Source organism: Somniosus microcephalus, unplaced genomic scaffold (assembly GCF_052327205.1).
Source record: "Somniosus microcephalus isolate GS21.2 unplaced genomic scaffold, FLI_Smic_1.0 unresolved_chr1, whole genome shotgun sequence".
In the NCBI taxonomy this organism is placed as follows: Eukaryota; Metazoa; Chordata; class Chondrichthyes; order Squaliformes; family Somniosidae; genus Somniosus; species Somniosus microcephalus.
Window position 1 is genome coordinate 12,310,964 of NW_028225179.1, and position 25,642 is coordinate 12,336,605.

General features: G+C 50.5%; 2 protein-coding genes and 1 pseudogene across 4 annotated transcripts in view; 2 read left to right on the top strand and 1 right to left on the bottom strand.

The window, feature by feature from the left end:
* Positions 1–25,642, top strand: part of LOC147093446 (uncharacterized) — a 316,083-nt gene that overhangs the window by 239,216 nt on the left and 51,225 nt on the right. The window contains exons 2-3 of the mRNA XM_085974338.1: positions 4,684–4,965; positions 5,554–5,901. Of these exons, the coding sequence (XP_085830464.1) occupies positions 4,791–4,965; positions 5,554–5,901 (523 nt within the window). The 5' untranslated portion in view covers positions 4,684–4,790. The remainder of the gene's footprint in view (positions 1–4,683; positions 4,966–5,553; positions 5,902–25,642) is intronic.
* Positions 1–25,642, top strand: part of LOC147093447 (uncharacterized) — a 420,125-nt pseudogene that overhangs the window by 213,803 nt on the left and 180,680 nt on the right. The window lies entirely within an intron of this gene.
* The window catches only part of LOC147093453 (uncharacterized), a 290,098-nt gene that overhangs the window by 40,916 nt on the left and 223,540 nt on the right, over positions 1–25,642 (bottom strand). Inside the window, exon 1 of one of the 2 annotated variants that reach the window (XM_085974331.1) lies at positions 494–650. The exons of the other annotated variant lie outside the window; for it this stretch is intronic. The gene's annotated coding sequence lies outside the window, so the exon portion shown is untranslated. Of the gene's footprint in view, positions 1–493; positions 651–25,642 lie in introns of those variants that run through there. 2 annotated transcript variants of the gene reach the window in all.

Below are 25,642 nucleotides of genomic sequence, written 5' to 3' on the forward strand. Positions count from 1 at the left end.
TATGCTAATATACTGCAAGCCAAATGTATAAATGTATGTTGAATGCTTAAGTGTCTTAATCCAAATTGTACACTCTTGGGAGCCGCAAGCCTACATTTCGTTGTACTGCACTTGTGCACTAACAATGACAATAAAAGTTGATTTGATTTGATTTAGTGGGCATGCTCAGGGGCAGAGTCCCAGGACCAGCTGCTAGTGGGCATGCTCAGGGGCAGAGTCCCAGGACCAGCCGCCAGTGGGCATGCTCAGGGGCAGAGTCCCAGGACCAGCTGCTAGTGCGCATGCTCAGGGGCAGAGTCCCAGCACCAGCTGCTAGTGCGCATGCTCAGGGGCAGAGTCCCAGGACCAGCTGCTGGTGGGCATGCTCAGGGCCGACACTCTGGGTGACGGTCCTTAATGGTTGAAGAGTCGGAATTACCGGCCGAAAGCGAGTTTTTTCAGCTGGACGGACGAGCGGAGAGGGACGGGGAAATAAATGACGGTAAACACAAACCTGGGAGGTTTAGGGTCCCGAGAATCGAACGGAGCAGATTCAGCCTCGCGGAGCGGGTCAGACTTCCTCAGAGACACGTGACCTGGGCCTCAGTGACGTCATCGCATCAGGGGCACGTGACCCGTGCGCACGGCCTGATTGACGGGAGCTTCCGACCAATAGGGAGCGAGCGGGGCGGGAGGAGCGAGCCGGCGGCGGGTCCTCCAACCAATCGGGGAGCCCGAGGGGCGGGACTAGCGCCGGCTGATTGTCTGATCTGCAGGGCAGCGAGTTTCTCCAGTCCCTTGTTCAGGGCCCGGGGCCCGGGGAGGCTGTGGGCCTTTATTCCCCGCATTGGACACAAGGCTCTTTGTCTCACAACACACTGGCTCAGGTTTTAATAGAGACTTTTTAAATTCATCAATAAAAGCAGATAAACCTTGTGCTTCTGTGGAACAAACTTTCTAGTATTTTATAGAATCATGTAAGAAGTCACACAACACCAGGTTATAGTCCAACAGCTTTATTTGAAATCACAAGCTTTCGGAGCGCTGCTCCTTCTTCACGATGCTTCACTTCTCCAGCTTCCACCCTAACCACGTTAAAGAAGCCATCCCCTATGGACAAGCCCTGCGAATACACAGGATCTGCTCAGACGAGGAGGAACGCGATGGACACCTACAGACACTGAAAGACGCCCTTGTAAGAACGGGATATGACGCTCGACTCGTCGATCGACAGTTCCGACGGGCCACAGCGAAAAATCGCATAGACCTCCTCAGAAGACAAACACGGGACACAACCAACAGAGTACCCTTCATCGTCCAGTACTTCCCTGGAGCGGAGAAACTACGCCATGTTCTTCGCAGCCTTCAACATGTCATCGATGACGACGAACACCTCGCTAAGGCCATACCCACGCCTCCACTACTCGCTTTCAAACAGCCGCCTAACCTCAAACAGACCATCGTTCGCAGCAAATTACCCAGCTTTCAGGAGAACAGCGACCACGACACCACACAACCCTGCCACAGCAACCTCTGCAAGACATGCCAGATCATCAACACAGATACCATCATCACACGTGAGGACACCACCCACCAGGTACATGGTACATACTCATGTGACTCGGCCAACGTTGTCTACCTCATACGTTGCAGGAAAGGATGCCCAGGAGCATGGTACATCGGCGAGACCATGCAGACACTGCGACAACGGATGAATGGACACCGCACAACAATCACCAGGCAGGAGTGTTCCCTCCCAGTCGGGGAACACTTCAGCAGTCAAGGACATTCAGCCTCCGATCTTCAGGTAAGCATTCTCCAAGGTGGCCTTCGAGACACACGACAACGCAAAATCGTCGAGCAGAAACTGATAGCCAAGTTCCGCACCCATGAGGACGTCCTCAACCGAGATCTTGGGTTCATATCACGCTACATGTAACCCCACCTGATGCAGGGTCATCCAGACTCGAGTTGACATTGGCTTGTTCTCTCGACACAGATGCGGCCGGACCTGCTGTGATTTCCAGCCAAAAAAAATGTTTTTTGTCTGGTTTTTTTTCATACAGACCCCAGCATCTGCAATATTTGACCCCTTGTGACCCCACCTCATTGTTCTTTGATGTAATGTTTCCCTGACTGACCTGTTTGGACACCATTCACACCTTTGACTGCTGTGATTATCTCTCTGCCGAGGTGCGATAAATGGCAGTTGGAAAGGTTACCTGCAAACATCTTACATGATTCTCTGACTATATAAGCTGTGTCTTTATGCATTTCTCCACTTCACCTGAAGAAGGAGCAGCGCTCCGAAAGCTTGTGATTTCAAATAAAGCTGTTGGACTATAACCTGGTGTTGTGTGACTTCTTACATTTGTCCACCCCAGTCCAACTCCGGCATCTCCACACCATTATAGAATCATAGAATGGTTACAGCACAGAAGGAGGCCATTCGGCCTCTCGAGCCCGTGCCAGCTCTCTGCAAGACCACTTCAGCGAGTCCCACTCCCCGCCCTTTCCCCGTAACCCTGCACATTTCTTTACTTCAGGTACTTATCCAATTCCCTTTTGAAAGCGGTGATTGAATCTGCCTCCACCACCCTTTCAGGCAGTGCATTCCAGATCCTAACCACTCGCTACATAAAAAAGTTTTTCCTCATGTCGCCTTTGGTTCTTCTGCCAATCACCTTAAATCTGTGTCCTCTGGTTCTCGACCCTTCTGTCAATGGGAACAGTTTCTACTCTGTCCAGACCCCTCATGATTTTGAACACCTGTATCAAATCTCCTCTCAACCTTCTCTGCTCTGAGGAGAACCACCCCAGCTTCTCCAGTCTATCCACATAACTGAAGTCCCTCATCTCTTATCCCTGGAACTATTCTTGTAAATCTTTTCTGCACCCTCTCTAAGGCCTTCACATTCTTCATAAAGTGGGGTGCCCAGAATTGGACACAATACTCCAGTTCTGGCTGAACCAGTGTTTTATAAAGGTTCATCATAACCTCCTTGCTTTTGGATTCTATGCCACTATTTATTAAGCCCAGGATCCCGTATGCTTTTTTAACCACTTTCTCAACCTGCCCTGCCACCTTCAATGATTTGTGCACACATACCCCCAGGTCTCTCTGTTCATGCGCACACTTTAGAATTGTACCATTTAGTTTATATTGCCTCTCCTTGTTCTTCCTACCAAAATGTATCAGTTCGCACTTTTCTGCGTTAAATTTCATCTCCCACGTGTCCGCCCATTCCACCAGCCTGTCTATGTCCTCTTGAAGTCTATCACTATCCTCCTCACTGTTCACTATACTTCCAAGTTTTTTGTCATCTGCATATTTTGAAACTGTGCCCTGTACACACAAGTCCAAGTCATTAATATATATATATATCAAGTAAAGCAGTGGTCCTAGTACCGACCCCTGGGGAACACCACTGTGTACCTTCCTCCAGTCCAAAACACAACCAGTCACCACTACTCCCTGTTTTCTGTCACTTTGCCAATTTCATATCCATGCTGCCACTGTCCCTTTTATTCCATGAGCTTCAACTTTGCTGGCAAGCCTATTATGTGGCACTTTGTCGAACGCCTTTTGGAAATCCATGTACACCACGTTAACCGCATTGCCCTCATCAACCCTCTCTGTTACCTCATCAAAAACTCAATCAGAATCAGAGCGGCTGGGCCCGGCGGACGTGCGGCCAGGGTCCCAGCACCAGGAAACCCAGGGTGCAGCGCCTCCCCCAGATAGGAGAAACCACAACTGGATCGACACAGCAGAGCCGCCAATCCAGAGCCGGCTTGTATCAGGGTGGGCGCTGAATGCAGAAGTCAGTCCCTGGCCACCTGTGTAGGTCTTTTTGTTGCTTCAGTTTGAGCTGGAGTGGAGATGGAGGAGAAGCTGCTGGGTTTAACCCCCAGTACTTCTGAGCCCAGGAGGACCCAACAATTTCCAACGTGGGACTGTCAAGGGAGGTGGGTTCTGGGGGAGATTAGGTTGTTAGACACTGTCCCTACAATGTAAAAGAGTATTGTTTTAGGAACAAGTATTTCTGTACAGGCTTTTAATCCAGTTTACATCTACAGATTTGTTTTAATTCATTCTTGGGATGTGGGCGTCGCTCGCAAGAGCAGCAAATATTGCCAATCCCCAGTTTCCCGTTGAGAAGGGGGTGGTGAGTCGCCTTCTTGAACTGCTGCAGTCCGTGTGGTGAAGGTACTCCCACAATGCTGTTGTGTAAGGAGTTCCAGGATTTTCACCCAGTGATGATGTAGCAACGGCGATATATGTCCAAGTCAGGATGATGTGTGACTGGGAGGGGAACTTGGAGGTGATGGTGCTCCCATGCACCTTCTGCCTTTGTCCTTCTAGGTGCTGGAGGTTGCGGGTTTTGGAGGTTCTGTCAAAGTTCTGGTCGAGTTGCAGATGTATAAAGTCCATCTCCTTCGCCCCCTCCCACTCCCACCTCTCTCTCTCTCTCTCTCTCTCTCTCTCCTCCCATAGGGGCCAGAGGCCCAGACCAGGTGGCAGATTCCCTTCACTGAGGGACATTAGTGAACCAGTGGGATTTTATGACAATCCGGCAGCTTTCATGGTCACTTTTTTCTAGTGCCGGCCCCACAAATAACCAGATTCATTTAGCTCAATTTCACAACCTGCCTCTTTAGTGGGTTCTCTCTCACGCTCCCTGTTTTAAATTCATTTTACAGGGTATTAGAAGGGGAGGATTTGCAGACGGGAAACTCAAACCACACATCACGTCAAGATCTGACAGTCACTCGATTCATCAGGAACTGAATATCATCGGCCTTTGAATATGGAAGCAAAAAGCACCGTTCACACCGGGGAGAGGCCGTTCACCTGCTCTGAGTGTGGGAAGGGATTCACTCAGCCATCCACCCTGCTGACACACCAGCGAGTTCACTCTGGGGAGAGGCCGTTCAGCTGCTCTGAGTGTGGGAAGGGATTCACTCATTCATCCCACCTGCTGAATCACCAGTGAGTTCACACTGATGAGAGACCTTTTAACTGCTCGGACTGTGGGAAGTGCTTTAAAAGTTCCGGGGAACTGATACACCATCAACGTGTTCACACTGACGAGAGACCGTTCAGGTGCTCTCACTGTGCGACTGGGTTCAGGCAGTCATCTGACCTCACTGTCCACCAGCGCATTCACACTGGGGAGAGACCGTTCACCTGCTCCGTGTGAGGGAAGGGATTCACTCGCTCATCTACCCTGCTGACACACCGGCTAGTTCACACTGATGAGAGACCTTTTAACTGCTCGGACTGTGGGAAGTGCTTTAAAAGTTCTGGGGAAATGATACGCCATCAACGTTTTCACACTGGGGAGAGACCGTTCAGGTGCTCTCACTGCGGGAATGGGTTCAGGCGGTCATCTGAGCTCACTGTACACCAGTGCACTCACACTGGAGAGAGACCGTTCACCTGTTCCATGTGTGGGAAGGGATTCACTCGCTCATCCACCCTGCTGACACACCAGCGAGTTCACTCTGATGAGAGACCTTTTAAATGCTTGGACTGTGGGAAGTGCTTTAAAGGTTCCGGGGAACTAATACACCATCAACGTGTTCACACTGACGAGAGACCGTTCAGGTGCTCTCACTGCGGGACTGGGTTCAGGCAATCATCTGACCTCACTGTCCACCAGCGCACTCACACTGGGGAGAGACCGTTCACCTGCTCCGTGTGTGGGAAGGGATTCACTCGCTCATCCACCCTGCTGACACACCAGCGAGTTCACTCTGATGAGAGACCTTTTAAATGCTCGGACTGTGGGAAGTGCTTTAAAGGTTCCGGGGAACTAATACACCATCAACGTGTTCACACTGATGAGAGACCGTTCAGGTGCTCTCACTGCGGGACTGGGTTTAGGCAGTCATCTGACCTCACTGTACACCTGCGCAGTCACAGTGGGGAGAGGCCGTTCACCTGCCCTGAGTGTGGGAAGGGATTCACTCAGTCATCCCACCTGCTGAGACACCAGCGAGTTCACACTGGGGAGAGGCCGTTCACCTGCCCCGAGTGTGAGAAGGGATTCACTCAGTCATCCCACCTCCTGACACACCAGCGAGTTCACAAGTGACTGCAGGGGTTGGATTCTGTTGTTGTTGCTGCTGTTAATCACATCCAGGACTGAACCATGTTCATTCTGACAGGTGGGGATTGTTTCTGCTGATGCTAATAACTCCAGGAACTGGGCTGGAGTTTAATATTCTGGATATATGTCAAATAAATCAACTTTGTTTTAAACACATTGTTGTAGATTTTTGTCTTTCCCACCTGAGTGTTTAGCATCACCTGGCTGGAGCTCAGAAAGGACAATCTGGGGGAGGATCGTACGGCGGGAACAGAACTCCAGCCTGGACACAGTCCTTCAGGGCCACACTGAGAGGGGCAAACGGCAATTTGGTCTTTCTCATCTCTCTTCACTGACAGCAAAGTTGCCGTGCGGGTTAATCTCGAGGCGTGTGAGAAACGTGTCCCAGCCGCTCTCTGCCATGGTTCAGGGCGGGCGCTAACTTCGGGCGGGCGCTCAGGTTAGTGCCCCAAAACTGTCTATACTGAAAATCTAGCCCTTGCTCTTTAAGTGGTGTCACCGCAGCTGCAAGAACGACCCCTGACCATTGGACATATCGTCCGTTGATAGGTCAGGGGTCACAACCCAAGGTTGCAGCCGGGGTGCTGCGCATGGTGATGATGTCATTGCCGGCGGTGCAGTGCTGCGGGGTGCTACCGGTTACCGCCGCCGCTAACCTCCCACTGAATATCGCGGGAGGTGCAAAGCAACCCAATTTCACCCCCTTGTCCAAGTAGAGTGTGGCCCACTTATTCTTCCCACCAAAACACACCACCTCACACTGACTTATAGTGAAGTTCATTAACACACCGCCTCACACTGATCTATAGTGAAATTCATCAATACACCCCCTCACACTGATCTAGTGAAATTCATTAACACACCACCTCACACTGATCTATAGTGAAATTCATCAACACACCACCTCACAATGATCTAGTGAAATTCATTAACACGCCACCTCACACTGATCTATAGTTAAATTCATCAACACACCACCTCACACTGATCTACAGTGAAATTCATTAACACGCCACCTCACACTGATCTATAGTGAAATTCATCAACACGCCACCTCACACTGACCTACAGTGAAATTCATCAACACGCCACCTCACACTGCCTTACAGTGAAATTCATTAACACGCCACCTCACACTGACCTACAGTGAAATTCATTAACACACCACCTCACACTGACTTATAGTGAAATTCATTAACACACCACCTCACACTGACCTATAGTGAAATTCATTAACATGCCACCTCACACTGACCTACAGTGAAATTCATTAACACACCACCTCACACTGACTTATAGTGAAATTCATTAACACACCACGTCACACTGATCTGCAGTGAAATTCATTAACACACCACCTCACACTGATCTATAGTGAAATTCATTTGCCAATTACATGCCCATTCTGAAATTTATTAATGTCTTCTTGCATTTTGTCTTCCTCAATATTAACTCTACCTCCCAATTTGGTGTTATCGACAAACTTTGAAATTGTTCTTCTGATTCCCGAGTCCAAATCGTTTATGAACAACAGTGATCCCAGCACCAATCCCTGTGGAACACCACTTCCCACCTTTTGCCAGCCTGAGTAGCTGCTCCCAACCCCTACTCTCTGTTTTCTGTTTTGTGACCAGCTTGCTATCCATAAACAGTATGTAAGATCGACAAGATGACCACGGTCAGGCCGTGTGGAGTGAAGGGCCAGGCAGCAGAATGGATGGAAAGATGGCTACAAAACAGAAATCAGAGGGTTGGAGTTAAGGGAAGTTTGTTGTGATCTTTCCATCCATTCTGTTGCCTGGCCCTTGACTCCACACGGCCTGACCGTGGTCATCTTGTAGACCGCACATACTGCAGACACAGTGCACCAGTGGTGGAGGGGGTGGATATTGAGTCCTGTGGCCAGGGCGCCCCTGACAGGGTTACAGACCCTTCAGCCACTGGAGAGACATGGAGAGCTGAGCTCGGCAGCATTAGTCCGGTTTTGCCTCCTTTGGAGACCAGGTGTATGAGTAGAGTGAGCGCAGCCTTCACAGCAACCGTAATAAAATTGTTACAGTTGTGAAGGAACTTTGTGTAAGTGCACTGGACCACAAACAAAGTACGTGTGTCAATTATTGTCTGACTGCGCTACTGTGACATTTCAAAGGTGCCATATAAAGGTAAGTTGTTGTTGATCTGAGTTTGCAGAGTGTAAATGCTGCCCTTCTCACACCTGTAAAAGGAGTTTACAAAAGCCATCACTGTGAGTCCAGGATAGAAATTGACAAGATTCTCTCCTCCTGGTTCCTGGACAAGGCGGCCGCGCATGGGCCCTGCTGCCCCCTGAGCCTCTCAAGATGGCAGCCGTTAGCCCGGGACTGTCACTGGGAGAAAGCCCCGCAGCTGCCGCCCCGCTCGGGGCAAACACCCGGCCCGGAGGCTCTTATTCGGGGCCTGAGGCCCACCCTGGGTGTGTGTGAAGCGGATAATGTTGAGTGTTTTAATAATGGGCCTGAGGCCCACCCAGGGTGTGTGTGAAGCGGATAATGTTGAGTGTTATAATAATGGGGCCTGAGGCCCACCCCGGGTGTGTGTGAAGCGGATAATGTTGAGTGTTATAATAATGGGGCCGAAGGCCCATCCTGGGTGTGTGTGAAGCAGATAATGTTGTTATAATAATGGGGCCTGGGGCCCACCCCGGGTGTGTGTGAAGCAGATAATGTTGAGTGTTTTAATAATGGGGCCTGGGGCCACACTCGGGGTGTGTGTGAAGCGGATAATGTTGAGTGTTTTAATAATAGGGCCTCGGGACCACCCCGGGTGTGTGTGAAGTGGATAATGTTGAGTGTTTTAATAATGGGGCCTGGGGCCACACTCGGGGTGTGTGTGAAGTGGATAATGTTGAGTGTTTTAATAATGGGGCCTGGGGCCCACCCCGGGTGTGTTTGAAGCGGATAATGTTGAGTGTGTTAATAATGGGGCCTGGGGCCACCCCGGCTGTGTGTGAAGCGGATAATGTTGAGTGTTTTAATAATGGAGCCTGGTGCCACACTCGGGATGTGTGTGAAGCGGATAATGTTGAGTGTTTTAATAATGGGGCCTGAGGCCCACCCTGAGTGTGTGTGAAGCGGATAATGTTGAGTGTTTTAATAATGGGGCCTGGGGCCACACCCCGGGTGTGTGTGAAGCGAATAATGTTCAGTGTTTTAATAATGGGGCCTGGGGCCCACCCCGGGTGTGTGTGAAGCGGGTAATGTTGCGTGTTTTAATAATGGGGCCTAGGGCCCACCCCGGGTATGTGTGAAGCGGATAATGTTGAGTGTTTTAATAATGGGGCCTGGGGCCCACCCCGGGTGTGTGTGAAGCGGATAATGTTGAGTGTTTTAATAATGGGGCCTGGGGCGCACCCGGGGTGTGTGTGAAGCGGATAATGTTGAGTGTTTTAATAATGGGGCCTGGGGCCACACTCAGGGTGTGTGTGAAGCGGATAATGTTGAGTGTTTTAATAATGGGGCCTGGGGCCCATCCCGGGTGTGTGTTAAGCGGATAATGTTGAGTGTTTTAATAAGGGGGACTGAGGCCCACCCCGGGTGTGTGTGAAGCGGATAATGTTGAGTGTTTTAATGATGGGGCCTGGGGCCACACTCGGGGTGTGTGTGAAGCGGATAATGTTGAGTATTTTAATAATGTGGCCTGGGGCCCACCCCGGGTGTGTGTGAAGCGGATAGTGTTGAGTGTTTTAATAATGGGGCCTGGGACCACACTCGGGGTGTGTGAAGCAGATAATGTTGAGTGTTTTAATAATGGGGCCTGGGGCCCACCCCGGGTGTGTGTGAAGCGGATAATGTTGAGTGTGTTAATAATGGGGCCGGGGGCCACCCCGGCTGTGTTTGAAGTGGATAATGTTGAGTGTATTAATAATGGTATCTGGGGCCCACCCCAGGTGTGTGTGAAGCGGAAAATGTTGAGTGTTTTAATAATGGGGCCTGGGGCCCACCCCGGGTGTGTGTGAAGCGGATAATGTTGAGTGTTTTAATAATGGGGCCTGGGGCCCATCCCGGGTGTGTGTTAAGCGGATAATGTTGAGTGTTTCAATAATGGGGCCTGGGGCCCACCCCGGGTGTGTGTGAAGCGGATAATGTTGAGTGTTTTAATAATGGGGCCTGGGGCCCACCCCGGGTGTATGTGAAGCGGATAATGTTGAGTGTTTTAATAATGGGGCCTGGTGCCACACTCGGGGTGTGTGTGAAGCGGATAATGTTGAGTATTTTAATAATGGGGCCTGGGGCCCACCCCGGGTGTGTGTGAAGCGGATAATGTTGAGTGTTTTAATAATGGGGCCTGGGGCCACACCCCGGGTGTGTGTGAAGCGAATAATGTTGAGTGTTTTAATAATAGGGCCTGGGCCCCATCCCGGGTGTGTGTGAAGCGGATAATGTTGAGTGTTTTAATAATGGGGCCTGAGGCCCACCCCGGGTGTGTGTGAAGCGGATAATGTTGAATGTTTTAATAATGGGGCCTGAGGCCCACATCGGGTGTGTGTGAAGCGGATAATGTTGAGTGTTTTAATAACGGGGCCTGAGGCCCACCCTGAGTGTGTGTGAAGCGGATAATGTTTAGTGTTTTAATAATGGGGCCTGGGGCCACACTCAGGGTGTGTGTGAAGTGGATCATGTTGAGTGTTTTAATAATGGGGCCTGAGGCCCACCCCGGGTGTGTGTGAAGCGAATAATGTTGAGTGTTTTAATAATGGGGCCTGGGGCCCACCCTGGGTGTGTGTGAAGCGGATAATGTTGAGTGTTTTAGTAATGGGGCCTGGGGCCCACCCCGGGTGTGTGTGAAGCGGATAATGCTGAGTGTTTTAATAATGGGGCCTGAGGCCCACCCTGAGTGTGTGTGAAGCGGATAATGTTGAGTGTCTTTACAATGGGGCCTGGGGCCCACCCCAGGTGTGTGTGAAGCGGATAATGTTGAGTGTTTTAATAATGGGGCCTGGGGCCCACCCCGGGTGTGTGTGAAGCGGATAATGTTGAGTGTTTTAATAATGGGGCCTGGTGCCACACTCGGGGTGTGTGTGAAGCGGATAATGTTGAGTGTTTTAATAATGGGGCCTGAGGCCCACCCTGAGTGTGTGTGAAGCGGATAATGTTGAGTGTTTTAATAATGGGGCCTGGGGCCACACCCCGGGTGTGTGTGAAGCGAATAATGTTGAGTGTTTTAATAATGGGGCCTGGGGCCCACCCCGGATGTGTGTGAAGCGGATAATTTTGAGTGTTTTAATAATGGGGCCTGAGGCCCACCCCGGGTGTGTGTCAAGCGGATAATGTTTAGTGTTTAATAATGGGGCCTGAGGCCCACCCCGGGTGTGTGTGAAGCGGATAATGTTGAATGTTTTAATAATGGGGCCTGGGGCCCACCCCGGGTGTGTGTGAAGCGGATAATGTTGAGTGTTTTAATAATGGGGCCTGAGGCCCACCGCGGGTGTGTGTGAAGCGGATAATGTTGAGTGTTTTAATAATGGGGCCTGGTGCCACAGTCGGGGTGTGTGTGATGCAGATAATGTTGAGTATTTTAATAATGGGTCCTGGGGCCCACCCTGGGTGTGTGTGAAGCAGATAATGTTGAGTGTTTTAATAATGGGGCCTGGGGCCCACCCCGGGTGTGTGTGAAGCGGATAATGTTGAGTGTTTTAATAATGGGGCCTGGGGCCAAACTCGGGGTGTGTGTGAAGCAGATAATGTGGAGTGTTTTAATAATGGGGCCTGAGGCCCACCCTGAGTGTGTGTGAAGCGGATAATGTTGAATGCTTTAATAATGGGGCCTGGGGCCACACCCCGGGTGTGTGTGAAGCGAATAATGTGGAGTGTTTCAATAATGGGGCCTGGGGCCCATCCCGGGTGTGTGTGAAGCGGATAATGTTGAGTGTTTTAATAATGGGGCCTGGTGCCACACTCAGGGTGTGTGTGAAGCGGATAATGTTGAGTGTTTTAATAATGGGGCCTGGGGCCCACCCCGGATGTGTGTGAAGCGGATAATGTTGAGTGTTTTAATAATTGGGCCTGGGGCCACCCCGGGTGCGTGTGAAGCGGATAATGTTGAGTGTTTTATTAATTGTGCCTCAGGCCACACTCGGGGTGTGTGTGAAGCGGATTATGTTGAGTGTTTTAATAATGGGGCCTGGGGCCCACCCCGGGTGTGTGTGAAGTGGATAATGTTGAGTGTTTTAATAATGGGGCCTGGGGCCCACCCCGGGTGTGTGTGAAGTGGATAATGTTGAGTGTTTTAATAATGGGGCCTGAGGCCCACCCCGGGTGTGTGTCAAGCGGATAATGTTAGTGTTTTAATAATGGGGCCTGAGGCCCACCCCGGGTGTGTGTGAAGTGGATAATGTTGAGTGTTTGAATAATGGGGCCTGGTGCCACACTCGGGGTGTGTGTGAAGCGGATAATGTTGAGTGTTTTAATAATGGGGCCTGGGGCCCACCCCGGGTGTGTGTGAAGCGGATAATGTTGAGTGTTTTAATAATGGGGCCTGGGGCCCGCCCTGGGTGTGTGTGAAACGGATAATGTTGAGTGTTTTAATAATGGGGCCTGAGGCCCACCCCGGGTGTGTGTGAAGCGGATAATGTTGAGTGTTTTAATAATGGGGCCTGGTGCCACACTCGGGGTGTGTGTGAAGCGGATAATGTTGAGTGTTTTAATAATGGGGCCTGGGGCCCACCCCGGGTGTGTGTGAAGCGGATAATGTTGAGTATTTTAATAATGGGGCCTGAGGCCCACCCTGAGTGTGTGTGAAGCGGATAATGTTGAGTGTTTTAATAATGGGGCCTGGGGCCCACCACGGGTGTGTGTGAAGCGGATAATGTTGAGTGTTTTAATAATGGGGCCTGGGGCCACCCCGGGTGTGTGTGAAGCGGATAATGTTGAGTGTTTTAATAATGGGGCCTGAGGCCCACCCCGGGTGTGTGTGAAGCGGATAATGTTGAGTGTTTTATTAATTGTGCCTGAGGCCACACTCGGGGTGTGTGTGAAGCGGATTATGTTGAGTGTTTTAATAAGGGGGCCTGAGGCCCACCCTGAGTGTGTGTGAAGCGGATAATGTTGAGTGTTTTAATAATGGGGCCAGGGGCCACACTCGGGGCGTGTGTGAAGCGGATAATGTTGAGTGTTTTAATAATGGGGCCTGAGGCCCACCCCGGGTGTGTGTGAAGCGGATAATGTTGAATGTTTTAATAATGGGGCCTGGGGTCCACCCCGGGTGTGTGTGATGCGGATAATGTTGAGTGTTTTAATAAGGGGGCCTGGGGCCCACCCCGCGTGTGTGTGAAGCGGATAATGTTGAGTGTTTTAATAATGGGGCCTGGTGCCACACTCGGGGTGTGTGTGAAGCGGATAATGTTGAGTGTTTTAATAATGGGGCCTGAGGCCCAGCCTGAGTTTTTGTGAAGCGGATAATGTTGAGTGTTTTAATAATGGGGCCTGGGGCCACACCCCGGGTGTGTGTGAAGCGGATAATGTTGAGTGTTTTATTGATGGTGCCTGAGGACACACTCGGGGTGTGTGTGAAGCGGATTATGTTGAGTGTTTTAATAATGGGGCCTGGGGCCACACTCATGGTGTGTGTGAAGCGGATAATGTTGAGTGTTTTAATAATGCGGCCTGGGGCCCGCCCCGGGTGTGTGTGAAGTGGATAATGTTGAGTGTTTTAATAATGGGCCCTGAGGCCCACCCTGAGTATGTGTGAAGCGGATAATGTTGAGTGTTTTAATAATGGGGCCTGGGGCCACACCCCGGGTGTGTGTGAAGTGGATAATGTTGAGTGTTTTAATAATGGGGCCTGGGGCACACTCGGTGTGTGTGAAGCGGATAATGTTGAGTGTTTTAATAATGGGGCCTGGGGCCCACCCCGGATGTGTGTGAAGCGGATAATGTTGAGTGTTTTAATAATGGGGCCTGGTGCCACAGTCGGGGTGTGTGTGAAGCGGATAATGTTGAATATTTTAATAATGGGTCCTGGGGCCCACCCTGGGTGTGTGTGAAGCAGATAATGTTGAATGTTTTAATAATGGGGCCTGGGGTCCACCCCGGGTGTGTGTGAAGCGGATAATGTTGAGTGTTTTAATAATGGTGCCTGAGGCCACACTCGGGGTGTGTGTGAAGCGGATTATGTTGAGTGTTTTAATAAGGGGGCCTGAGGCCCACCCAGGTTGTGTGTGAAGCGGATAATGTTGAGTGTTTTAATAATGGGGCCTGGGGCCACACTCGGGGTGTGTGTGAAGCGGATAATGTTGAGTGTTTTAATAATGCGGCCTGGGGCCCACCCCGGGTGTGTGTGAAGTGGATAATGTTGAGTGTTTTAATAATGGGGCCTGGGGCCCACCCCGGGTGTGTGTGAAGTGGATAATGTTGAGTGTTTTAATAATGCGGCCTGGGGCCCACCTCGGGTGTGTGTGAAGTGGATAATGTTGAGTGTTTTAATAATGGGGCCTGGGGCCCACCCCGGGTGTGTGTGAAGCGGATAATGTTGAGTGTTCTAATAATGGGGCCTGGGCCCACCCCGGGTGTGTGTGAAGCGGATAATGTTGAGTGTTTTTACAATGGGGCCTGGGGCCCACCCCGGGTGTGTGTGAAGCGGATAATGTTGAATGTTTTAATAATGGGGCCTGGTGCCACACTCGGGATGTGTGTGAAGCGGATAATGTTGAGTATTTTAATAATGGGGCCTGGGACCCCCCCCGGGTGTGTGTGAAGCGGATAATGTTGAGTGTTTTAATAATGGAGCCTGGGGCCCTGCCCGGGTGTGTGTGAAGTGGATATTGTTGAGTGTTTTAATAATGGGGCCTGAGGCCCACCCCGGGTGTGTGTGAAGCGGATAATGTTGAGTGTTTTTACAATGGGGCCTGGGGCCACACTCGGGGCGTGTGTGAAGCGGATAATGTTGAGTGTTTTAATAATGGAGCCTGGGGCCCTGCCCGGGTGTGTGTGAAGTGGATAATGTTGAGTGTTTTAATAATGGGGCCTGAGGCCCACCCCGGGTGTGTGTGAAGCGGATAATGTTGAATGTTTTAATAATGGTGCCTGGGGTCCACCCCGGGTGTGTGTGAAGCGGATAATGTTGAGTGTTTTAATAATGGGGCCTGGGGCCCACCCCGGATGTGTGTGAAGCGGATAATGTTGAGTGTTTTAATAATGGGGCCTGGGGCCACCCCGGGTGCGTGTGAAGCGGATAATGTTGAGTGTTTTATTAATTGTGCCTGAGGCCACACTCGGGGTGTGTGTGAAGCGGATAATGTTGAGTGTTTTAATAATGGGGCCTGGTGCCACAGTCGGGGTGTGTGTGAAGCGGATAATGTTGAGTATTTTAATAAGGGGGCCTGGGGCCCACCCCGGGTGTGTGTGAAGCGGATAATGTTGGGTATTTTAATAATGGGGCCTGAGGCCCACCCTGAGTGTGTGTGAAGTGGATAATGTTGAGTGTTTTAATAATGGGGCCTGGGGACACACCCCGGGTGTGTGTGAAGCGAATAATGTTGAGTGTTTTAATAATGGGGCCTGGGGCCCACCACGGGTGTGTGTGAAGCGGATAATGTTGAGTGTTTTAATAATGGGGCCTGGGGCCCACCCAGGTTGTGTGTGAAGCGGATAATGTTGAGTGTTTTAATAATGGGGCCTGGGGCCACACTCGGGGTGTGTGTGAAGCGGATAATGTTGAGTGTTTTAATAATGGGGCCTGAGGCCCACCCCGGGTGTGTGTGAAGCGGATAATGTTGAGTGTTTTAATAATGGGGCCTGAGGCCCACCCTGAGTGTGTGTGAAGCGAATAATGTTGAGTGTTTTAATAATGGGGCCTGGGGCCCATCCCGGGTGTGTCTGAAGCGGATAATGTTCAGTGTTTTAATAATGGGGCCTGGGGCCCACCCCAGGTGTGTGTGAAGCGGATAATGTTCAGTGTTTTAATAATGGGGCCTGAGGCCCACCGCGGGTGTGTGTGAAGCGGATAATGTTGAGTGTTTTAATAATGGGGCCTGGTGCCACACTCGGGGTGTGTGTGAAGCGGATAATGTTAAGTATTTTAATAATGGGGCCTGGGGCCCACCCTGGGTGTGTGTGAAGCGGATAATGTTGAGTGTTTTATTAATGGTGCCTGAGGCCACATTCGGGGTGTGTGTGAAGCGGATTATGTTGAGTGTTTTAATAATGGGGCCTGGGGCCACACTCGGGGTGTGTGTGAAGCGGATAATGTTGAGTGTTTTAATAATGGGGCCTGAGCCCCACCCCGGGTGTGTGTGAAGCGGATAATGTTGAGTGTTTTAATAATGGGACCTGGGGCCCACCTCGGGTGTGTGTGAAGCGGATAATGTTGAGTGTTTTAATAATGTGGCCTGGGCCCACCCCGGGTGTGTGTGAAGCGGATAATGTTGAGTGTTTTAATAATGGGGCCTGGGGCCCACCCGGGGTGTGTGTGAAGCGGATAATGTTGAGTGTTTTAATAATGGGGCCTGGGCCCACCCCGAGTGTGTGTGAAGCGGATAATGTTGAATGTTTTAATAATGGGGCCTGGGGTCCACCCGGGGTGTGTGTGAAGCGGATAATGTTGAGTGTTTTAATAATGGGGCCTGGGTCCGCCCCGGGTGTGTGTGAAGCGGATAATGTTGAGTGTTTTATTGATGGTGCCTGAGGCCACACTCGGGGTGTGTGTGAAGCGGATTATGTTGAGTGTTTTAAAAAGGGGGCCTGAGGCCCACCCCGGGTGTGTGTGAAGCGGATAATGTTGAGTGTTTTAATAGTGGGCCCTGAGGCCCACCCTGAGTGTGTGTGAAGCGGATAATGTTGAGTGTTTTATTAATGGTGCCTGAGGCCACATTCGGGGTGTGTGTGAAGCAGATTATGTTGAGTGTTTTAATAATGGGGCCTGGGGCCACACTCGGGGTGTGTGTGAAGCGGATAATGTTGAGTATTTTAATAATGGGGCCTGGGGCCCACCCTGGGTGTGTGTGAAGCAGATAATGTTGAGTGTTTTAATAATGGGGCCTGAGGCCCACCCCGGGTGTGTGTGAAGCGGATAATGTTGAGTATTTTTATAATGTTGCCTGGTGCCACACTCGGGGTGTGTGTGAAGTGGATAATGTTGAGTGTTTTAATAATGGGGCCTGGGGCCACACTCAGGGTGTGTGTGAAGCGGATAATGTTGAGTATTTTTATAATGGTGCCTGAGGCCACACTCGGGGTGTGTGTGAAGCGGATAATGTTGAGTGTTTTAATAGTGGGCCCTGAGGCCCACCCCGGGTGTGTGTGAAGCAGATAATGTTGAGTGTTTTAATAATGGGTCCTGGGGCCTCACTCAGGGTGTGTGTGAAGCGGATAATGTTGAGTGTTTTAATAATGGGGCCTGGGGCCCACCCCGGGTGCGTGTGAAGCGGATAAAGTTGACTGTTTTAATAATGGTGCCTGAGGCCACACTCGGGGTGTGTGTGAAGCGGATTATGTTGAGTGTTTTAATAACGGGGCCTGGGGCCCATCCCGGGTGTGTGTGAAGCGGATAATGTTGAGTGTTTTATTAATGGTGCCTGAGGCCACATTCGGGGTGTGTGTGAAGCGGATTATGTTGAGTGTTTTAATAATGGTGCCTGAGGCCCACCCCGGGTGTGTGTGAAGCAGATAATGTTGAGTGTTTTAATAATGGGGCCTGGGGCCACACTCGGGGTGTGTGTGAAGCGGATAATGTTGAGTGTTTTAATAATGGGGCCTGAGCCCCACCCCGGGTGTGTGTGAAGCGGATAATGTTGAGTGTTTTAATCATGGGACCTGGGGCCCACCTCGGGTGTGTGTGAAGCGGATAATGTTGAGTGTTTTAATAATGTGGCCTGGGCCCACCCCGGGTGTGTGTGAAGCGGATAATGTTGAGTGTTTTTACAATGGCCTGGGGCCCACACCGGGTGTGTGTGAAGCGGATAATGTTGAGTGTTTTAATAATGGGGCCTGGGCCCACCCCGAGTGTGTGTGAAGCGGATAATGTTGAATGTTTTAATAATGGGGCCTGGGGCCCACCCGGGGTGTGTGTGAAGCGGATAATGTTGAGTGTTTTAATAATGGGGCCTGGGTCCGCCGCGGGTGTGTGTGAAGCGGATAATGTTGAGTGTTTTATTAATGGTGCCTGAGGCCACACTCGGGGTGTGTGTGAAGCGGATTATGTTGAGTGTTTTAAAAAGGGGGCCTGAGGCCCACCCCGGGTGTGTGTGAAGCGGATAATGTTGAGTGTTTTAATAATGGGGCCTGGGGCCCACCCCGGGTGTGTGTGAAGCAGATAATGTTGAGTGTTTTAATAATGGGGCCTGGGGCCCACCCCGGGTGTGTGTGAAGCGGATAATGTTGAGTGTTTTAATAATGGGGCCTGGGGCCCACCCCGGGTGTGTGTGAAGCAGATAATGTTGAGTGTTTTAATAATGGGGCCCGAGGCCCTCCCCGGTTGTGTGTGAATCGGATAATGTTGAGTGTTTTAATAAGGGGGCCTGGGGCCCACCCGGGGTGTGTGTGAAGCGCATAATGTTGAGTGTTTTAATAATGGGGCCTGAGCCCCACAACGGGTGTGTATGAAGCGGATAATGTTGAGTGTTTTAATAATGGGGCCTGGGGCCCACCCCGGGTGTGTGTGAATCGGATAATGTTGAGTGTTTTAATAATGGGGCCTGGGGCCCACCCCGGGTGTGTGTGAAGCGGATAATGTTGAGTGTTTTTACAATGGGGCCTGGGGCCCACCCCGGGTGTGTGTGAAGCGGATAATGTTGAATGTTTTAATAATGGGGCCTGGTGCCACACTCGGGGTGTGTGTGAAGCGGATAATGTTGAGTATTTTAATAATGGGGCCTGGGGCCCACCCTGGGTGTGTGTGAAGTGGATAATGTTAAGTGTTTTAATAATGGGGCCTGGGGCCCACCCCGGGTGTGTGTGAAGCGGATAATGTTGAGTGTTTTAATAATGGGGCCTGGTGCCCACCCCGGGTGTGTGTGAAGCGGATAATGTTGAGTGTTTTATTCAGGGGGCCTGGGGCCACCCTGGGTGTGTGTGAAGCGGATAATAGAGTCATAGAGTTTTACAGCACAGAAGGAGGCCCTTCGGCCCATCATGTCTGCGCCGCCCATCCATCCCTGTCCAGTCTAATCCCATTTTCCAGCATTTGGTCCATAGCCTTGTATGCAATGGCATTCCAAGTGCTCATCCAAATGCTTCTTGAATGTTGTGAGGGTTCCTGCCTCTACCACCCTTTTGGGCATTGAGTTCCACATTCTAACCACCCTCTGGGTGAAAAAGTTCCTCCTCAAATCCCCTCTAAATCTCCTGCCCCTTACCCTGAATCTATGCCCCCTTGTTATTGACCCCACTACTAAGGGGAAAAGTTCCTCTTTGTCTACCCTATCTATGCCCCTCATCATTTTGTACACCTCAATCAGGTCCCCCCTCAGCCTTCTTTGCTCCAAGGAAAACAACCCCAGCCTGTTTAGTCTTTCTTCATAGCTGAGGCGCTCCATCCCAGGTAACATCCTGGTGAATCTTCTCTGCACCCTCTCCAAAGCAATCACATCCTTCCTATAGTGAGGCGACCAGAACTGCACACAGTACTCCAGCTGTGGCCTCACCAGCGTTTTGTACAGCTCCATCATAACCTCCCTGCTCTTATATTCTATGCCTCGGCTAATGAAGGCAAGTATCCCATATGCCTTTTTAACCACCTTATCTACCTGTTCCGCTGCCTTCAGGGATCTATGTACATGTACACCAAAGTCCCTCTGACCCTCTGTACTTCCTAGGGTCCTACCACTCATTGTGTATTCCCTTGCCTTATTTGTCCATCCAAAATGCATCACCTTGCACTTTTCAGGGTTAAATTCCATTTGCCACTTTTCCGCCCATCTGACCAACCCGTTTATATCGTCCTGTAGCCTAAGGCTTTCCTCCTCGCAATTGACCACCCCACCAATTTTCGTGTCATCTGCGAACTTGCTGATCATACCTTTTACATTCTCATCCAAATCATTTATGTAGATCACAAACAACAAGGGACCCAGCACCGATCCCTGAGGTACCCCACTGGACACAGGCTTCCAGTCACAAAAGCAACCTTCGACCATCACCCTCTGCCTCCTGCCACTCAGCCAGTTTAGGATCCAACGCGCCAAGGCACCCTGGATCCCATGGGCTCTTACCTTCTTGACCAGTCTCCTATGCGGGACTTTGTCAAAGGCTTTACTGAAGTCCATGTAAACCACACCCACAGCATTTCCCTCATCCACCCCCCTAGTCACCCCCTCGAAAAATTCAATCAGATTTGTCAGACATGATTTACCCTTGACAAAGCCATGCTGACTTTCCCCGATTAATCCTTGCCTCTCCAAGTGGAGACTAATTTTGTCCCTCAGAATTTTTTCCAATAATTTCCCTACCACAGATGTTAGGCTCACTGGCCTGTAATTCCCTGGTTTATCCCTGCTACCCTTCTTGTATAATGGTACTACATTAGCTGTTCTCCAGTCCTCTGGGACATCCCCTGTGGCCAGAGAGGTTCTGAAAATTTGTGTCAGAGCCCCTGCAATCTCCTCCTTTGCCTCCCACAGCAGCCTGGGATACATCTCGTCCGGGCCTGGGGATTTATCCACTTTTTGGCCTGCTAAAACCGCTAGCACCTCCTCCCTCTCGATGCTAATATGTTCAAGTATGTCACAGTCCCCTTGCCCGATTTCTATGTCTGCATCGTCTTTCTCCATAGTGAACACAGATGCAAAAAATTCATTTAAAACCCCGCCTACATCATCTGGCTCTACACACAGATTGCCACTTTGGTCCCTAATGGGCCCTACCCTTTCCCTGGTTATCCTCTTGCCCTTAATATACTTATAAAACATCTTAGGATTTTCCTTTATTTTGCTCGCCAGTGTTATTTCATGGCCCCTCCTCGCCCTCCTAATTTCTTTTTTAAGTATGCCCCTGCACTTTTTATACTCCTCTAGGGCTTCTTTCGTCTTTAGTCTTTTGTAACTGCCAAAAGCCCTCCTTTTATTTCTAATGCATTTTTGTATATCCCTTGTCATCCAAGGTTCCCTTTGCTTGTTGGTCCCACCCTTGACCTTTACAGGAACATGTTGGCGCTGTACTCTCTCTATTTCCCTTCTGAAAGTCTCCCACTGTTTTGATGTGGATTTTCCTATAAGTAGCTGCTCCCAGTCCACTTTGGCCAGATCCTGCCTTATCATATTAAAATCGGCCTTCCCCCAATTTAGAACCCTTATTTCCGGGCCGTCTTTGTCTTTTTCCATGACCACCTTAAATCTCACCGAATTATGGTCACTGTCGCCAAAATGCTCTCCTACTGATACTTCCACCACTTGCCCGGCTACATTCCCCAGAATTAGGTCCAGTACCGCCCCCTCTCTTGTAGGACTTTCTACATGTTGGCTCAAAAAGCTCTCCTGGATGCACTTTAAGAATTCTGCACCCTCTAAGCCTTTCAGACTCTGACTATCCCAATTTATATTGGGGAAGTTGAAATCCCCCACTATTATTACCCTATTATTTTCGCACTTCTCTGAGATTTGCCTACATATCTGTTCCTCTATCTCCCCCTGACTGTTTGGGGGCCTATAGTACACTCCCAGCAAAGTGCTTGCCCCCTTTTTGTTTTTAAGTTCTACCCATATGGCCTCATTAGAGGAACCCGCTAATATATCGTCCCTCCTTACAGCAGTAATTGACTCCTTAATTAATATTGCAACACCCCCTCCCCTTTTACACCCCCCTCTGTCTCGCCTGAAGATTCTATACCCCGGAATATTGAGCTGCCAGTCCTGACCCTCCCTCAACCATGTCTCCGTGATAGCAACAACATCGTACTCCCATGTGTTCAACAACAACTTCAGTTCATCCACCTTATTTGCAAGACTCCTTGCATTAAAATAAATGCCTTCCAGCCCTGCCAAATAATGGTGAGTGTTTTATTAATGGTGCCTGAGGCCACACTCGGGGTGTGTGTGAAGCGGATTATGTTGAGTGTTTTAATAAGGGGGCCTGAGGCCCACCCCGGCCGCGTGTGAAGCGGATAATGTTGAGTGTTTTAATAATGGGGCCTGGGGCCACACTCGGGGTGTGTGTGAAACGGATAATGTTGAGTGTTTTTATAATGGGGCCTGGGGCCCACCCGGGGTGTGTGTGAAGCGAATAATGTTGAGTGTTTTAATAATGGGGCCAGGGGCCCACCCCAGGTGTGTGTGAAGCGGATAATGTTGAGTGTTTTAATAATGGGGCCTGGGGCCCACCCTGGGTGTGTGTGAAGCGGATAATGTTGAGTGTTTTAATAATGGGGCCTGGGGCCCACCCCGGGTGTGTGTGAAGCGGATAATGTTGAGTGTTTTAATAATGGGGCCTGGGGCCACACTCAGGGTGTGTGTGAAGCGGATAATGTTGAGTGTTTTAATAATGGGGCCTGAGGCCCACCCCGGATGTGTGTGAAGCGGATAATGTTGAGTGTTTTAATAATGGGGCCTGGGGCCCACCCCGGGTGTGTGTGAAGCGGATAATGTTGAGTGTTTTATTCAGGGGGCCTGGGGCCACCCTGGGTGTGTGTGAAGCGGATAATGGTGAGTGTTTTATTAATGGTGCCTGAGGCCACACTCGGGGTGTGTGTGAAGCGGATAATGTTGAGTGTTTTAATAATGGGGCCTGGGGCCCAGCCCGGGTGTGTGTGAAGCAGATGATGTTGAGTGTTTTAATAATGGGGCCTGGTGCCACTCTCGGGGTGTGTGTGAAGCGGATAATGTTGAGTGTTATAATAATGGGGCCTGGGGCCCACCCCGGGTGTGTGTGAAGCGGATAATGTTGAGTGTTTTAATAATGGGGCCTGGGGCCACACTCGGGGTGTGTGTGAAGCGGATAATGTTGAGTGTTTTAAAAATGGGGCCTGGGTCCCACCCTGGGTGTGTGTGAAGTGGATAATGTTGAGTGTTTTAATAATGGGGCCTGGTGCCACACTCGGGGTGTGTGTGAAGCAGATAATGTTGAGTGTTTTAATAATGGGGCCTGGGGCCCACCCCGGGTGTGTGTGAAGCGGATAATGTTGAGTGTTTTAATAATGGGGCCTGGGGCCCACCCCGGGTGTGTGTAAAGCGGATAATGTTGAGTATTTTAATAATGGGGCCTGGGGCCACACTCAGGGTGTGTGTGAAGCGGATAATGTTGAGTGTTTTAATAATGGGGCCTGGGGCCCACCCCGGATGTGTGTGAAGCAGATAATGTTGAGTGTTTTAATAATGGGGCCTGGGTCCCACCCCGGGTGTGTGTGAAGCGGATAATGTTTAGTGTTTTAATAATGGGGCCTGAGGCCCACCCCGGATGTGTGTGAAGCGGATAATGTTTAGTGTTTTAATAATGGGGCCTGGGTCCCACCCCGGGTGTGTGTGAAGCGGATAATTTTGAGTGTTTTATTAAGGGGGCCTGGGACCCACCAGGGGTGTGTGTGAAGCGGATAATGTTGAGTGTTTTAATAATGGGGCCTGGGGCCACCGCGGGTGTGTGTGAAGCGGATAATGTTGAGTGTTTTATTAATGGTGCCTGAGGCCACACTCGGGGTGTGTGTGAAACGGATAATGTTGAGTGTTTTAATAATGCGGCCTGGGGCCCACCCCGGGTGTGTGTGAAGCGGATAATGTTGAGTGTTTTAATAATGGGGCCTGGGGCCCACCCCGGGTGTGTGTGAAGCGGATAATGTTGAGTGTTTTAATAATGGGGCCTGGTGCCACACTCGGTGTGTGTGTGAAGCGGATAATGTTGAGTATTTTAATAATGGGGCCTGGGATACACCCTGGGTGTGTGTGAAACGGATAATGTTGAGTGTTTCAATAATGGGGCCTGGGGCCCACCCCGGGTGTGTGTGAAGCGGATAATGTTTAGTATTTTAATAATGGGGCCTGGGGCCCACCCCGGGTGTGTGTGAAGTGGATAATGTTGAGTGTTTTAATAATGGGGCCTGGGGCCCACCCCGGGTGTGTGTGAAGCGGATAATGTTGAGTGTTTTAATAATGGGGCCTGAGGCCCACCCCGGATGTGTGTGAAGCGGATAATGTTGATTGTTTTAATAATGGGGCCTGGGTCCCACCCCGGGTGTGTGTGAAGCGGATAATGTTGAGTGTTTTATTAAGGGGGCCTGAGGCCCACCCAGGGTGTGTGTGAAGTGGATAATGTTGAGTGTTTTAATAATGGGGCCTGGGGCCACACTCGGGGTGTGTGAAGCGGATAATGTTGAGTGTTTTAATAATGGGGCCTGGGGCCCACCCCGGGTGTGTGTGAAGCGGATAATGTTGAGTGTTTTAATAATGGGGCCTGGGGCCCACCCAGGGTGTGTGTGAAGTGGATAATGTTGAGTGTTTTAATAATGCGCCTGAGGCCCACCCCGGGTGTGTGTGAAGCAGATAATGTTTAGTGTTTTAATAATGGGGCCTGAGGCCCACCCCGGGTGTGTGTGAAGCGGATCATGTTGAGTGTTTTAATAATGGGGCCTGAGGCCCACCCCGAGTGTGTGTGAAGCGCATAATGCTGAGTGTTTTAATAATGGGGCCTGGGGCCACACTCGGGGTGTGTGCGAAGCGGATAATGTTGAGTGTTTTAATAATGGAGCCTGAGGCCCACCCAGGGTGTGTGTGAAGCGGATAATGTTGAGTGTTTTAATAATGGGGCCTGGGGCCACCCCGGGTGTGTGTGAAGCGGATAATGTTGAGTTTTTTAATAATGGTGCCTGAGGCCACACTCGGTGTGTGTGTGAAGCGGATTATGTTGAGTGTTTTAATAAGGGGGCCTGAGGCCCACCCCGGGTGTGTGTGAAGCGGATAATGTTGAGTGTTTTAATAATGGGGCCTGGGGCCCACCCCGGGTGTGTGTGAAGCGGATAATGTTGAGTGTTTTAATAATGGGGCCTGCGGCCACATCCCGGGTGTGTGTGAAGCGAATAATGTTGAGTGTTTTAATAATGTGGCCTGGGGCCCACCCCGGGTGTGTGTGAAGTGGATAATGTTGAGTGTTTTAATAATGGGGCCTGAGGCCCACCCCGGGTGTGTGTGAAGCGGATAATGTTGAGTGTTTTAATAATGGGGCCTGGGGCCACCCCGGCTGCGGGTGAAGCGGATAATGTTGAGTGTTTTTATAATGGGGCCTGGGGCCCACCCCGGGTGTGTGTGAAGCAGATAATGTTGAATGTTTTAACAAAGGGGCCTGGGGCCCACCCCGGGTGTGTGTGAAGCGGATAATGTTGAGTGTTTTAATAATGGGGCCTGAGGCCCACCGCGGGTGTCTGTGAAGCGGATAATGTTGAGTGTTTTAATAATGGGGCCTGGGGCCACCCCGGGTGTGTGTGAAGCGGATAATGTTGAGTGTTTTAATAATGCGGCCTGGGGCCCACCCCGGGTGTGTGTGAAGTGGATAATGTTGAGTGTTTTAATAATGGGGCCTGAGGCCCACCCCGGGTGTGTGTGAAGCGGATAATGTTGACTGTTTTAATAATGGGGCCTGGGGCCCACCCCGGGTGTGTGT